General features: G+C 44.0%; 1 protein-coding gene across 5 annotated transcripts in view; it reads left to right on the top strand.

The window, feature by feature from the left end:
• Positions 1–5,003: 5,003 nt before the first annotated feature.
• The window catches only part of LOC122934435 (probable cation-transporting ATPase 13A5), a 246,680-nt gene continuing 237,045 nt past the window's right edge, over positions 5,004–14,638 (top strand). For all 5 annotated transcript variants that reach the window (XM_044289895.1, XM_044289893.1, XM_044289894.1 and 2 more), the window contains exon 1: positions 5,004–5,085. In XM_044289895.1, coding sequence (XP_044145830.1) covers positions 5,041–5,085 — 45 coding nt within the window. In that variant the 5' untranslated portion in view covers positions 5,004–5,040. The remainder of the gene's footprint in view (positions 5,086–14,638) is intronic.

The following is a 14,638-nucleotide window of genomic DNA, read 5'->3' as shown; positions in this document are numbered from 1 at the left end:
TTACGAAGATTCGCAACTCAATTCACTAATGTATGAATGCAAAGCCCTTTGCCTCTGTTCTGGGACGTGCCGATATTCGCATGTGCGCTAATAAAATCGCCTTACGAAGATTCGCAACTCAATTCACTAATGTATGAATGCAAAGCCCTTTGCCTCTGTTCTGGGACGTGCCGATATTCGCATGTGCGCTAATAAACTCGCCTTACGAAGATTCGCAACTCAATTCACTAATGTATGAATGCAAAGCCCTTTGCCTCTGTTCTAGGACGTGCCGATATTCGCATGTGCGCTAATAAAATCGCCTTACGAAGATTCGCAACTCAATTCACTAATGTATGAATGCAAAGCCCTTTGCCTCTGTTCTGGGACGTGCCGATATTCGCATGTGCGCTAATAACATCGCCTTACGAAGATTCGCGCCTCAATCACTTTCTAGGCAATGTGAGTAAGATCTGAGCTGTTGGACCTTTGGGAAACAATCAATTATATGTGTACTGTAATTTTGTGGGGGGGGGAAAAAACAAAAAACAAATATTCGTTTTTACGAATATATAGCACTATATTCAAAATATTCGCGAAATCGCGAAGTTGCGATATTCGCGAAAAAAATTTGCTTTTCGAATATTCGCGCTCAACACTACCCAGCACCCAGGCAGAGGAGAGAGGTCCCGTAACAGACAATCTGGCTTCATGTCAGCAGAGAATCAGTCTGCATGTCATAGCAGAGAATGAGGCTTCACGTCAGCCACCACTGCAACAGTCCATTGGCATATATTTAGGCCCAGCACCCAGGCAGAGGAGAGAGGTCCCGTAACAGACAATCTGGCTTCATGTCAGCAGAGAATCAGTCTTCATATCATAGCAGAGAATCAGGCTTCACGTCACCCACCACTGTAAGAGTCCATTTTCATAAATTTAGGCCCAGCACACAGGCAGAGGAGAGAGGTCCCGTAACAGAGGATCTGGCTTCATGTCAGCAGAGAATCAGTCTGCATGTTATAGCAGAGAATCAGGCTTCACGTCACCCAACATTGGAACAGTCCATTGGCATATATTTAGGCCCCGGCACCCAGACAGAGGAGAGGTTCATTCAACTTTGGGTAGCCTCGCAATATAATGGTAAAATGAAAATAAAAATAGGATTGAATGAGGAAGTGCCCTGGAGTCCAATAATATATGGTTAAGGGGAGGTAGTTAATGTCTAATCTGGACAAGGGACGGACAGATCCTGTGGGATCCATGCCTGGTTCATTTTTATGAACGTCAGCTTGTCCACATTGGCTGTAGACAGGCGGCTGCGTTTGAGGCCTAGTATTTAGGCGCTGGGTGACCGGTATGGATTTAGTGACAGAATTAGACTTGGAAATGCACAGTAGCGTGTGTGTGAAGTTATTCTGAATGACCCTATGTGCACCTTCAATATTATATACCCTTTTAGGGATAGATTTCAAATAGCTCTGATATAGCAGAAACCACTAAATTATGAAATTGCTAAATTGGGAATTGTATTTCAACCCAGAACAAGAAATGTGCTTGAACGGACACTAAATAACTCGCCCAGCTACAGCACTAACGACAGATTTAGCTGGATATGAATTTGAGGCCTAGTATTTAGGCGCTGGGTGACAGGTATGGGTTTAGTGACAGAATTAGACTTGGAAATGCACAGTAGCGGGTGTGTGAAGTTATTCTGAATGACCCTATGTGCACCTTGAATATTATATACCCTTTTAGGGATAGATTTCAAATAGCTCTGATACAGCAGAAACCACTAAATTTTTAAATTGCTAAATTGGGAATTGTATTTCAACCCAGAACAAAAAATGTGCTTTGACGGACACTAAATAACTTTCCCAGCCACAACAGGACAGCGTTAACGAGAGATTTAGCAGGATATAAATTTGAGGCCTAGTATTTAGGCGCTGGGTGACAGGTATGGGTTTAGTGACAGAATTAGACTTGGAAATACACAGTAGCGGGTGTGTGTGAAGTTATTCTGAATGACCCAATGTGCACCTTGAATATTATATACCCTTTTAGGGATAGATTTCAAATAGCTCTGATATAGCAGAAACCACTAAATTATGAAATTGCTAAATTGGGAATTGTACTTCAACCCAGAACAAAAAATGTGCTTTGACGGACACTAAATATCTTGCCCAGCAACAACAGTACAGCGGTGGGTAACGAGAGATTTAGAGGGATTTAAATTTGAGGCCTAGTATTTAGGCGCTGGGTCACCGGTATGGATTTAGTGACAGAATTAGACTTGGAAATGCACAGAAGCGTGTGTGTGAAGTTATTCTGAATGACCCAATGTGCACCTTGAATATTATATACCCTTTTAGGGATAGATTTCAAATAGCTCTGATATAGCAGAAACCACTAAATTATGAAATTGCTAAATTGGGAATTGTACTTCAACCCAGAACAAAAAATGTGCTTTGACGGACACTAAATATCTTGCCCAGCAACAACAGTACAGCGGTGGGTAACGAGAGATTTAGAGGGATTTAAATTTGAGGCCTAGTATTTAGGCGCTGGGTGACAGGTATGGGTTTAGTGACAGAATTAGACTTGGAAATACACAGTAGCGGGTGTGTGTGAAGTTATTCTGAATGACCCTATGTGCACCTTCAATATTATATACCCTTTTTGGGATAGATTTCAAATAGCTCTGATATAGCAGAAACCACTAAATTATGAAATTGCTAAATTGGGAATTGTACTTCAACCCAGAACAAAAAATGTGCTTTGACGGACACTAAATATCTTGCCCAGCAACAACAGTACAGCGGTGGGTAACGAGAGATTTAGAGGGAATTAAATTTGAGGCCTAGTATTTAGGCGCTGGGTCACCGGTATGGATTTAGTGACAGAATTAGACTTGGAAATACACAGTAGCGGGTGTGTGTGAAGTTACTCTGAATGACCCTATGTGCACCTTCAATATTATATACCCTTTTTGGGATAGATTTCAAAGAGCTCTGATATAGCAGGAACCACTAAATTATGAAATTGCTAAATTGGGAATTGTATTTCAACCCAGAACAAGAAATGTGCTTGAACGGACACTAAATAACTCGCCCAGCTACAGCACTAGGGACAGATTTAGCTGGATATAAATTTGAGGCCTAGTATTTAGGCGCTGGGTGACCGGTATGGATTTAGTGACAGAATTAGACTGGGATATGGCCAAAAAATGAACAGACTATTGCTGGTTAAATGCACTTGGTGTGACAGCTTCACCCTGATGTAGGCTTTAGCCAAAAAACAACCACACCATTGAGGGTTAAATGCACTTGGTGACAGGCGCAGCTTGCCCCTGATTTTGTATATGGCCGAAAAATGAACAGACTATTGCTGGTTAAATGCACTTGGTGTGACAGCTTCACCCTGATGTAGGCTTTAGCCAAAAAACAACCACACCATTGAGGGTTAAATGCACTTGGTGACAGGCGCAGCTTGCCCCTGATTTTGTATATGGCCAAAAAATGAACAGACTATTGCTGGTTAAATGCACTTGGTGTGACAGCTTCACCCTGATGTAGGCTTTAGCCAAAAAACAACCACACCATTGAGGGTTAAATGCACTTGGTGACAGGCGCAGCTTGCCCCTGATTTTGTATATGGCCAAAAAATGAACAGACTATTGCTGGTTAAATGCACTTGGTGTGACAGCTTCACCCTGATGTAGGCTTTAGCCAAAAAACAACCACACCATTGAGGGTTAAATGCACTTGGTCGCAGCTTGTGCTGGCGCACCACAAGACACAAAATGGCCGCCGATCACCCCAGAAAAATGAGACTGACAAACGGTCTGTGCAGCCTAAAAACAGTGAGCAATTGAGGATCAGCAGCTCAATGATCCACAGCTGCAGATCGATCAGTTAATCAAGTCCTTTGGAGGAGTTAATCTGCCTAATCTCGCCCTACTGTCGCAGCCGCAACCTCTCCCTACGCTAATCAGAGCAGAGTGACGGGCGGCGCTATGTGACTCCAGCTTAAATAGAGGCTGGGTCACATGGTGCTCTGGCCAATCACAGCCATGCCAATAGTAGGCATGGCTGTGATGGCCTCTTGGGGCAAGTAGTATGACGCTTGTTGATTGGCTGCTTTGCAGCCTTTCAAAAAGCGCCAAGAAAGCGTCACAAAAGCGCCAAGAAAGCGACGAACACCGAACCCGAACCCGGACTTTTACGAAAATGTCCGGGTTCGGGTCCGTGTCACGGACACCCCAAAATTCGGTACGAACCCGAACTATACAGTTCGAGTTCGCTCATCCCTAGTCCTGACTAATATGAACTCCCAAGAATCTGAAACTTTGAACTATATCCACGTTTCCACCATTAATGCTAATGGGATGGTGTCCATTTGGTGTCCATTAGGTGTCCATTAATGGGATGGTGTCCTTGTATTCACAGATGCTGGTGTATACAGTAGGGGCTCAGCTGTCAGGAACAGCAGGACCAATGCTGATGATCAAGCCGACGCAGCTCCTGCACTCGACCGATCAGAGAGCCATACATATACAGTGCTGGGACTTAAGTCACGTCCTGCAGCACCATACATGTATGGATCTGATATCCTACAAGTTAATAAACATCAGTTTTGGCTTTCCCTGGATCTTGTCTGTTCTGTGTATGCTTGTGATATCTTCAGGGGTTCTCAGGACACTGAAACATGACAGTTCTTTTTCTGATCTTTTAATACACTACAAATTCCCCTGCACAGCTTCCTGGTAATTTCCCCTATTGTGTTAGTCTTGTTAAATGTTGTATCATTGGCAATAACTATTAAGTACGGACACCTTTAGAACTATAAATACTTTTTTTTCAAAGGAAACTTCCTGAGAATTAAAAGAATGCTACTTCATTAGAACTAAGCACACAACTTATGATCATTCTTGAAAAACCTGAGTGGCAGTCTGAAGGTGGAGCTGAAGGAGGTGAAAAAGGAGGGTGCACACTGAGAAAGTGCATAATGTTCAGTAAGTGAGATACCCTCAGTTCACTCACAGGAACGAGACATCTGCCTACAATGACCAGACAGAACATACTCAATGAGGGGCAGGAAAATGAAATGGTAAGTAACTTCCCTCTATTATACTGAAAATTATTATAAAGCAATGCATTTGTATATAGTTTTATATTTTGTGTTTGTGCACATAGAAAGTAAATACATGTAATAGTCATATAGATGAGTACCAGGTACAGGTTTTCTTTGCTTTTCTACCAGTACTCATGCAAAAAGTATTTTCCATTGTTGGATAGTTACTTATTTGTTGAATGTATTGCATACAAGTATGCAGTCCAGTAAATAAAATTTGCAGAGAAGCATTTGGGGGATTGAGATTACTTTGTATGCACTACTGGATAATAATTTCTAAAGTGCAATGCTGATGACAGTGAATAACTCTGATTATTTTCTCACTTTCTATTACTATCAATATGGTCTTTTGCCACTGTATGACTGTACATAGTATAGACCAGGGGTACTGAATTGGTGGTCCCCAGACCATATACGGACCTTGGCTGCCAGCTGTTCAGACCCCTGAATGTCATGATTTCAACTGTATGCTAATCCTTGGGTTGCACATATTGTTGGATATAATGGTGAAACAGGGAGCCCCGTAGCTCCCCCACCATCAGTGGATCAACACTGGCAGGCGTGATGAAGTGATTTAATCTCATCAGCTGTACTGAGACACAGATAGTAACAGCACAGATCAGAGCAGACATGCTTTGCTCTGTTTATTGGGGGAACATGAGGAAGGTGAGCATTGGAATTGGAGGCATCACTCTGGGGGAAGCATAACAAATGTTGCTACTAGAGATGAGCACATTTGTCAAAAATTCGATTCGTCGGTTAGCAAAATTTTTTGGGTAAAATTCTGTTCGATATGAATTAATTTGCAGCAAATTACATACGTTAAAAAACTGCTATTTCCTGAATGCAGAGAGCCTTTATAATGGTATAGAACACTGTGCCTTGCAGTAACACGCATAGGGAGTCTGCTTTGATAGTGAAATAATACTGTTAGTCAGTATGACATGCAGATTACAGGAGTGACTCTTAGAATCACTGCACACTTAATTTATTAGTACAGTCACACGGCCAAAACTGATCAAATAACTCAAGTATGAACTCAGCCTTACAGGTCAATGTTAGCGCCAAGAAGAACCACACTCCTTTTACAACATTGTCAGCTGATTCCACATACAGTTGCAAAAGAAAGTATGTGAACCCTTTAGAATGATATGGATTTCTGCACAAATTGGTCATACAATGTGATCTGATCTTAATCTAAGTCACAACAATAGACAATCAGTCTGCTTAAACTAATAACACACAAAGAATTAAATGTTACCATGTTTTTATTGAACACAGCATGTAAACATTCACTGTGCCGGTGGAAAAAGTATGTGAACCCCTAAACTAATGTCATCTCCAAGAGCTAATTGGAGTGAGGTGTCAGCCAACTGGAGTCCAATCAATGAGAGGAGATTGGAGGTGTTGGTTACAGCTGCCCTATAAAAAACACACACCAGTTCTGGGTTTGCTTTTCACAAGAAGCATTGCCTGATGTGAATGATGCCTCGCACAAAAGAGCTCTCAGAAAACCTACGATTAAGAATTGTTGACTTGCATAAAGCTGGAAAGGGTTACAAAAGAATCTCCAAAAGCCTTGCTGTTCATCAGTCCACGGTAAGACAAATTATCTATAAATGGAGAAAATTCAGCACTGCTGCTACTCTCCCTAGGAGTGGCCGTCCTGTAAAGATGACAGCAAGAGCACAGCGCAGACTGCTCAATGAGGTGAAGAAGAATCCTAGAGTGTCAGCTTAAGACTTACAATATGCTAATATCCCTGTTAGCGAATCTACGATAAATAAAACACTAAACAAGAATGGATTTCATGGGAGAATACCACAGAGGAAGCCACTGCTGTCCAAAAAAACATTGCTGCACGTTTACAGTTTGCACAAGAGCACCTGGATGTTCCACAGCAGTACTGGCAAAATATTCTCTGGACAGATGAAACCAAAGTTGAGTTTTTTGGAAGAAACACACAACATTATGTGTGGAGAAAAAGAGGCACAGCACACCAACATCAAAACCTCATCCCAACTGTGAAGAATGGTGGTGGGGGCATCATGGTTTGGGGCTGCTTTGCTGTGTCAGGGCCTGGGCGGATTGCTATCATCGAAGGAAAAATGAATTCCTAAGTTTATCAAAACATTTTGCAGAAGAACTTAAGGCCATCTGTCCACCAGCTGAAGCTCAACAGAAGATGAGTGTTGCAACAGGCCAATGACCCAAAGCATAGAAGTAAATTAACAACAGAATGGCTTAAACAGAAGAATATACACCTTCTGGAGTGGCCTAGTCAGAGTCCTGACCTTAACCCGATTGAGATGCTGTGGCATGACCTCAAGAAAGTGATTCACACCAGACATCCCAAGAATATTGCTGATCTGAAACAGTTCTGTAAAGAGGAATGGTCAAGAATTACTCCTGACCGTTGTGCATGTCTGATCTGCAACTACAGGAAACGTTTGGTTGAAGTTATTGCTGCCAAAGGAGGTTCAACCAGTTATTAAATCCAAGGGTTCACATACTTTTTCCACCTGCACTGTGAATGTTTACATAGTGTGTTTAATAAAAACATGGTAACATTTAATTCTCTGTGTGTAAATAGTTTAGGCAGACTGTGTCTATTGTTGTGACTTAGATGAAGATCAGATCACATTTCATGACCAATTTGTGCAGAAATCCATATCATTCCAACGGGTTTACATACTTTTTATTGCAACTGTAGATGTAAACACAACCTGTTCTATTAAACACTTATACAAGTAGAGCCCCTCTGACAGAGTGGAGAGGGTATCAGCAGTAAGTTTATATCAAAGTCACTGATTATTTTTCCCTTCCTCTGATCCGTCAAAGCAATAACCCACACAAACAAGATCCTGTCTGTGGAGCATCTGCCTTCACTCGGTCAGCATTTGGTCAGTAATCCATCAGTATTGCTAATACCCCAAACAGAGATAACACATGAACAGAATATTAGTAGTGTTGGTCGAGCACCAAAGTGCTCAGGGGCTCGAGTAGAACACCATTGGGAGGCACAATGGAAGTCAATGGGAGAACCCAAGCATTAAACCAGGCACCCCCTGCTCTGAAGAGGGAAAGGTGTTTGGTTCATAGTAAAAGGTCAGAAATTGATGAAAACACCACTGAAATGGTTTGGGAACAGCATGTGGAGGATGCCTGGATGCATCTTGGACTCCCAGGTGGCTGCTGGGAACGATGTTGTTTGAGTAGTACACCACTTGTACAGACTGACAATAATGCGCACCAAACCGAAGACAAAGCGATTTTAGAGGAAAAATTGTTAGGAAACATTCTTTCCTGTGTGTATATATATATATATATATATATATATACATACACACTATAGGCAAAGGGCTGACAAAAATTACAAGGAACTGGCACTCTAATACACCGTTTATTACACATAAAGTAGGGCATCATACATACCTTTGAAAAATTATGATTTCTGGCCTGCTGGTGACCCTCAAAAACATCTGGAGCAAGAACCTGCTGGTCACCCTCTAAAACATTAGGGGCGAGGGTCTGCTGCTGAGCTTACCATCTAAAACATTAGGGGTGAAGGCCTGCTGCTGAGCTGACCATCTAAAAAAAATTGTGGGCGAGGGCCTGCTGCCGAGCTGACCATCTAAAAAATTTTGTGGGAGAGGGCCTGTTGCCGAGCTGACCATCTAAAACAATAGGTGCGAGGGCCTGCTGCCGAGCTGGCCATCTAAACAAAATTGTGGGCGAGGGCCTGCTGCCGAGCTCACCATCTTAAACATTAGGGGTGAGGGCCTGCTGCTGAGCTGGCCATCTAAAAAAAAATTGTGGGCGAGGGCCTGCTGCCAAGCTGATGATCTAAAAATGTATGTATGAGGGTCAGCTTAGCAGCTGACCCTCTAAAACATTATGGTTGAAGGCCTGCTGGTGACCCTCCAAAACATTAGGAGCGAGGGCAGCCTAATAAGCATGTTGATATGATGGAGGAGGAGGATGAGAAAAGGGAGATTGAACTATATACCCTTTTTAGTGGTGGAAGGGGTGCATAGGAATACAGTGTATTCAATACACCATAAAAGCTACATTTAGAGTGCCTTTATGTTTAGCCGCATTCCTCTGGTGGAGTGTAGAAGTCAGGGGCAATCCAGGCCTTGTTCATTTTTATAAGAGTCAACCGGTCAGCATTTTCAGTTGACAGGCAGATGCGTTCTGTTGGAACTGCTGTGTGTTTCCCTCGGCTCCCCTCTTCGGTTGGCCAAGGAACTATGTACTCTGCAGTCAGCGTTGTCAACTGGAAATTTTTGGAGCAATTTTTCCACAAGGACCTTCTGGAATTGCAAGATTTTGATCATCCACTCCACCATAGGAATGAGAGATTAGAAGTTCTCTTTGTAGCGGGGGTTGAGAAGGGTGAACAACCAGTAATCCGTGTTGGCCAAAATGCGTATAACACGAGGGGCACGGGAAAGGTAGCCTAACATAAAGTCAGCCATGTGTGCCAGAGTCCCAACAGACAAGACTTTGATAGTCATCCTCCTGATGAGGACAGCAATCTCCTCCTCCTCTTCCTTCTCTTCTACCCATCCACGCTGAACAGATGGAAAAAAACTTCCATGGGTACTACCCTCTGTAGCTGAGGCAACCGTCTCCTGCTCCTCCTCCTCATCATCCAATTTGCGCTGAAAATTGAACTGAGGGTGGTCTGGCTATCACTCTGTGTAAAGCGTTCGCCTTAATTTTGAGCAGTGAGCGTTTCAGTATACACAGAAGTGGGATGTTTACTCTGATAATAGCATTATCGCCTCTCACCATCTGTGTTGATTCCTCAAAGTTGCATAAAGCCTCACAGAGCTCAAACATCAATGCCCACTCGTCGTTTGTGAAGAGCAGAAGATGACTGGAAAGGCCTCAAAAAGTGCTAGCCTGCGGAACACCTACACTTTGGCAAGGGAGATTGCCGCAAGGGGGTGCTGCGGGGAACAGTTGCGGGCCTGTTTGGTGTGGCCCATCTTCTCCCTTTTGCCACCCCACTGCCTCTTCCAGCCTGTTGCGGTGCTGTCCTTGCTCTGCTTGCCACCTTCCCAGGTTGGGTCAGTGACATTATTGTCCAGCACCTCCTCTTCCACTTCCGCACCCTGGTCATCATCCTGACTTGTTGACCTAACAACCTCAGTTATTGACAACTGTGTCTTATCCTCATCATTAGAGATGAGCAAATCAAAGCTGAACAAGTCGAATTCGTTCCGAAAGTAAACATTTTTGGATTCTGAACGAATGCAAATCTGCTCACACTTCGTGGTAACGAATCACATTATTTCCTACAATGGCGGGCGTCTTAAATGGCGGCTACATGTGTGAGTACATGGGTCAAGGAACTCTGGGAAGGCGGGATGATTCATAATGCCATGCATGCAGCCAATCAGCAGCCAGCCAGCCTGATGATGTCACATCCATATAAATACAGCGGCCATCTTAGATGCTGCCATTCACTATCGTATATGGGTCAGGGACAGACGTGTATGCAGGCGCTATGGAGAGTTAAAGAAAAACAAATTGTTAAAAAAAAAAAAAAGAGAAGCAATTTACTAGTGCAGTGAAAGGATAGTGAGATGAATCATTTCATAGGCAGTGAGAGACGTGTGCAGATGATAGTAGGGAGAGTCATCAGAATTTCCTCATTGTGAAAACCAGCGATTGACAAGTGCTTGGAAAGGACAGTGAGAGAAATCATTTCACAGTCAGGGAGAAACATGTGCAGATGCAAGGGAGAGTTTTAGTAAAATCCTCATTGTGAAAACAATCGATTTAGGCCTCATGCACACGGACGTTTTTTTTCACGGTCCGCAAAACGGGGTTCCGTTGGTCCGTGATCCGTGACCGTTTTTCCGTCCGTGGGTCTTCCTTGATTTTTGGAGGATCCACGGACATGAAAAAAAAGTCATTTTGGTGTCCGCCTGGCCGTGCGGAGCCAAACGGATCCGTCCTGAATTACAATGCAAGTCAATGGGGACGGATCCGTTTGATGTTGACACAATATGGTGCCATTTCAAACGGATCCGTCCCCATTGACTTTCAATGTAAAGTCTGGAGTTCTGTTATACCATCGGATTGGAGTTTTCTCCAATCCGATGGTATATTTTAACTTGTAGCGTCCCCATCACCATGGGAACGCCTCTATGTTAGAATATACTGTCGGATATGAGCTACATCGTGAAACTCATTTCCGACAGTATATTCTAACACAGAGGCGTTCCCATGGTGATGGAGACGCTTCAGGTTAGAATATACAAAAAAACTGTGTACATGACTGTCCCCTGCTGCCTGGCAGGTGCTGCCAGGCAGCAGGGGGCAGACCCCCCCCCCTGTTTTTAACTCATTGGTGGCCAGTGGGCCCCCCCTCCCCTGTTGTTAACTCGTTGGTGGCCAGTGTGCGCACCCCCCTCCCTCCCTCCCTCTATTGTAATAATAGCATTGGGGCCAGTGTGCGCGCCCCCCCAACCCCACCCCCCCCCTCCCTCCCTCTATTGTAATAATAGCATTGGGGCCAGTGTGCGCGCCCCCCCAACCCCACCCCCCCCCCTCCCTCCCTCTATTGTAATAATAGCATTGAGGCCAGTGTGCGCGCCCCCCCAACCCCCCCCTCCCTCCCTCTATTGTAATAATAGCATTGGGGCCAGTGTGCGCCAACCCCCCCCCCCCCCCGATCATCGGTGGCAGCGGAGTAGAAGATTCATACTTACCTGGCTGCTGGCTGCTGCGATCTCTGTGTCCGGTCGGGAGCTCCTCCTACTGGTAAGTGACAGGTCTGTGCGGCGCATTGCTGTCACTTACCAGTAGGAGGAGCTCCCGGCCGGACGCAGACATCGCAGCAGCCAGCAGCCAGGTAAGTATGAAAATCTTCTACTCCGCTGCCACCGATGATCGGGGGGGGGGGGTGTGCGCACACTGGCCCCAATGCTATTATTACAATAGAGGGAGGGAGGGGGGGGTTGGGGGGGTGCGCACACTGGCCCCAATGTATTAAAACAATAGAGGGAGGGAGGGAGGGGGGGGTTGGGGGGGGCGCGCACACTGGCCCCAATGTATTAAAACAATAGAGGGAGGGAGGGGGATGCGCACACTGGCCACCAACGAGTTAACAACAGGGGAGGGGGGGGGGGCCGCACAATGATATTCAAACTGGGGAGGGGGGGGGGGTCTGCCTCCTGCTGCCTGGCAGCCCTGATCTCTTACAGGGGGATATGATAGTACAATTAACCCCTTCAGGTGCCGCACCTGATGGGGTTAATTGTACTATCATATCCCCCTGTAAGAGATCGGGTGCTGCCAGGCAGCAGGGGGCAGTCTTGTACACAGTTTGTAGTGTATTCTAACTAGAAGCGTCCCATCACCATGGGAACGCCTCTGTGTTAGAATATACTGTCGGATCTGAGTTTTCACGAAGTGAAAACTCAGCTCTGAAAAAGCTTTTATGCAGACGGATCTTCGGATCCGTCTGTATGAAACTAAAACCTACGGCCACGGATCACGGACACGGATGCCAATCTTGTGTGCATCCGTGTTCTTTTACGGACCCATTGACTTGAATGGGCCCGTGAACCGTTGGCCGTGAAAAAAATAGGACAGGTCATATTTTTTTCACGGCCAGGAAACACGGCTCACGGATGCGGCTGCCAAACGGTGCATTTTCCGATTTTTCCACGGACCCATTGAAAGTCAATGGGTCCGTGAAAAAAAACGGAAAACGGCACAACGGCCACGGATGCACACAACGGTCGTGTGCATGAGGCCTTACAAGTGCAGGGAAACATTACATGGGGATCCAGATAGTCTCATAACACCTCTCTGTTATTCCAGCAATTAGTTATTGGGGTGCAAGTGCTATGTTGAAAAGCCTTTAGTGGCTTTTATCTGTGAAAAATATAAATATATACTCAGGTCACTTTTGCTGTTAGCTGCGCTGATATATCATTTAGTGGCCTATTTCAATACAATACAAGAAATACCGTATTTTTCGCCCTATAAGAAGCACCGGCCCATAAAACGCACCTAGGTTTTTGAGGCGGAAAATAAGAACTAGGTGGGTTTTGAACTAATGGTGGTCTGTGCATGAAACTACTATGGGGGATCTGTGGATGGCACTGTTATGGGGGGATCTGTGGATGGCACTGTTATGGAGGGATCTGTGGATGCACTGTTCTGGGGGGAATCGGAGGGGTCACTGTTCTGGGGGGAATCTGAGGGGGGCAGTGTTCTGGGGGGAATCTGAGGGGGGCACTGTTCTGGGGCGATCTGAGGGGGGCACTGTTATGGGGGGTGAACTGTGGATGGCACTGTTATGGAGGGGTGATCTGCGAAATATACAGAATATACACAAGTTACTTTTGTTGTTATTTAATACTGGTGAAAGCGTATTATTTCAGTAATACAAGAAAAATATATACCCACTGCACTGTTTCAGTAATTTCTGGTGAAAGCGTATAGTGGCCTTATTTCAGTAATACAAGAGAAATATATACCCACTGCACTGTTTCAGTAATTTCTGGTGAAAGCGTATAGTGGCCTTATTTCAGTAATACAAGAGAAATATATACCCACTGCACTGTTGCAGTAATTTCTGGTGAAAGCGTATAGTGGCCTTATTTCAGTAATACAAGAAAAATATATACCCACTGCACTGTTTCAGTAATTTCTGGTGAAAGCATATAGTGGCCTTATTTCAGTAATACAAGAGAAATATATACCCACTGCACTGTTTCAGTAATTTCTGGTGAAAGCGTATAGTGGCCTTATTTCAGTAATACAAGAGAAATATATACCCACTGCACTATTGCAGTAATTTCTGGTGAAAGCGTATAGTGGCCTTATTTCAGTAATACAAGAAAAATATATACCCACTGCACTGTTGCAGTAATTTCTGATTAAAGCGTATAGTGGCCGTATTTCAGTAATACAAGAAAAATATATACCCACTGCACTGTTTCAGTAATTTCTGGTGAAAGCATATAGTGGCCTTATTTCAGTAATACAAGAGAAATATATACCCACTGCACTGTTTCAGTAATTTCTGGTGAAAGCGTATAGTGGCCTTATTTCAGTAATACAAGAGAAATATATACCCACTGCACTATTGCAGTAATTTCTGGTGAAAGCGTATAGTGGCCTTATTTCAGTAATACAAGAAAAATATATACCCACTGCACTGTTTCAGTAATTTCTGGTGAAAGCATATAGTGGCCTTATTTCAGTAATACAAGAGAAATATATACCCACTGCACTGTTTCAGTAATTTCTGGTGAAAGCGTATAGTGGCCTTATTTCAGTAATACAAGAGAAATATATACCCACTGCACTGTTTCAGTAATTTCTGGTGAAAGCGTATAGTGGCCTTATTTCAGTAATACAAGAGAAATATATACCCACTGCACTGTTGCAGTAATTTCTGGTGAAAGCGTATAGTGGCCTATTTCAGTTCAACAAGAAATATACTTACTCAGGTCACTTCTGCAGTTATTTCATACACACAGTTGACATTTGGTGT

The sequence above is a fragment of the Bufo gargarizans genome, chromosome 4 (genome assembly GCF_014858855.1).
Source record: "Bufo gargarizans isolate SCDJY-AF-19 chromosome 4, ASM1485885v1, whole genome shotgun sequence".
NCBI classification, from domain to species: domain Eukaryota; kingdom Metazoa; phylum Chordata; class Amphibia; order Anura; family Bufonidae; genus Bufo; species Bufo gargarizans.
This window is presented reverse-complemented; position numbering and strand designations above follow the sequence as displayed.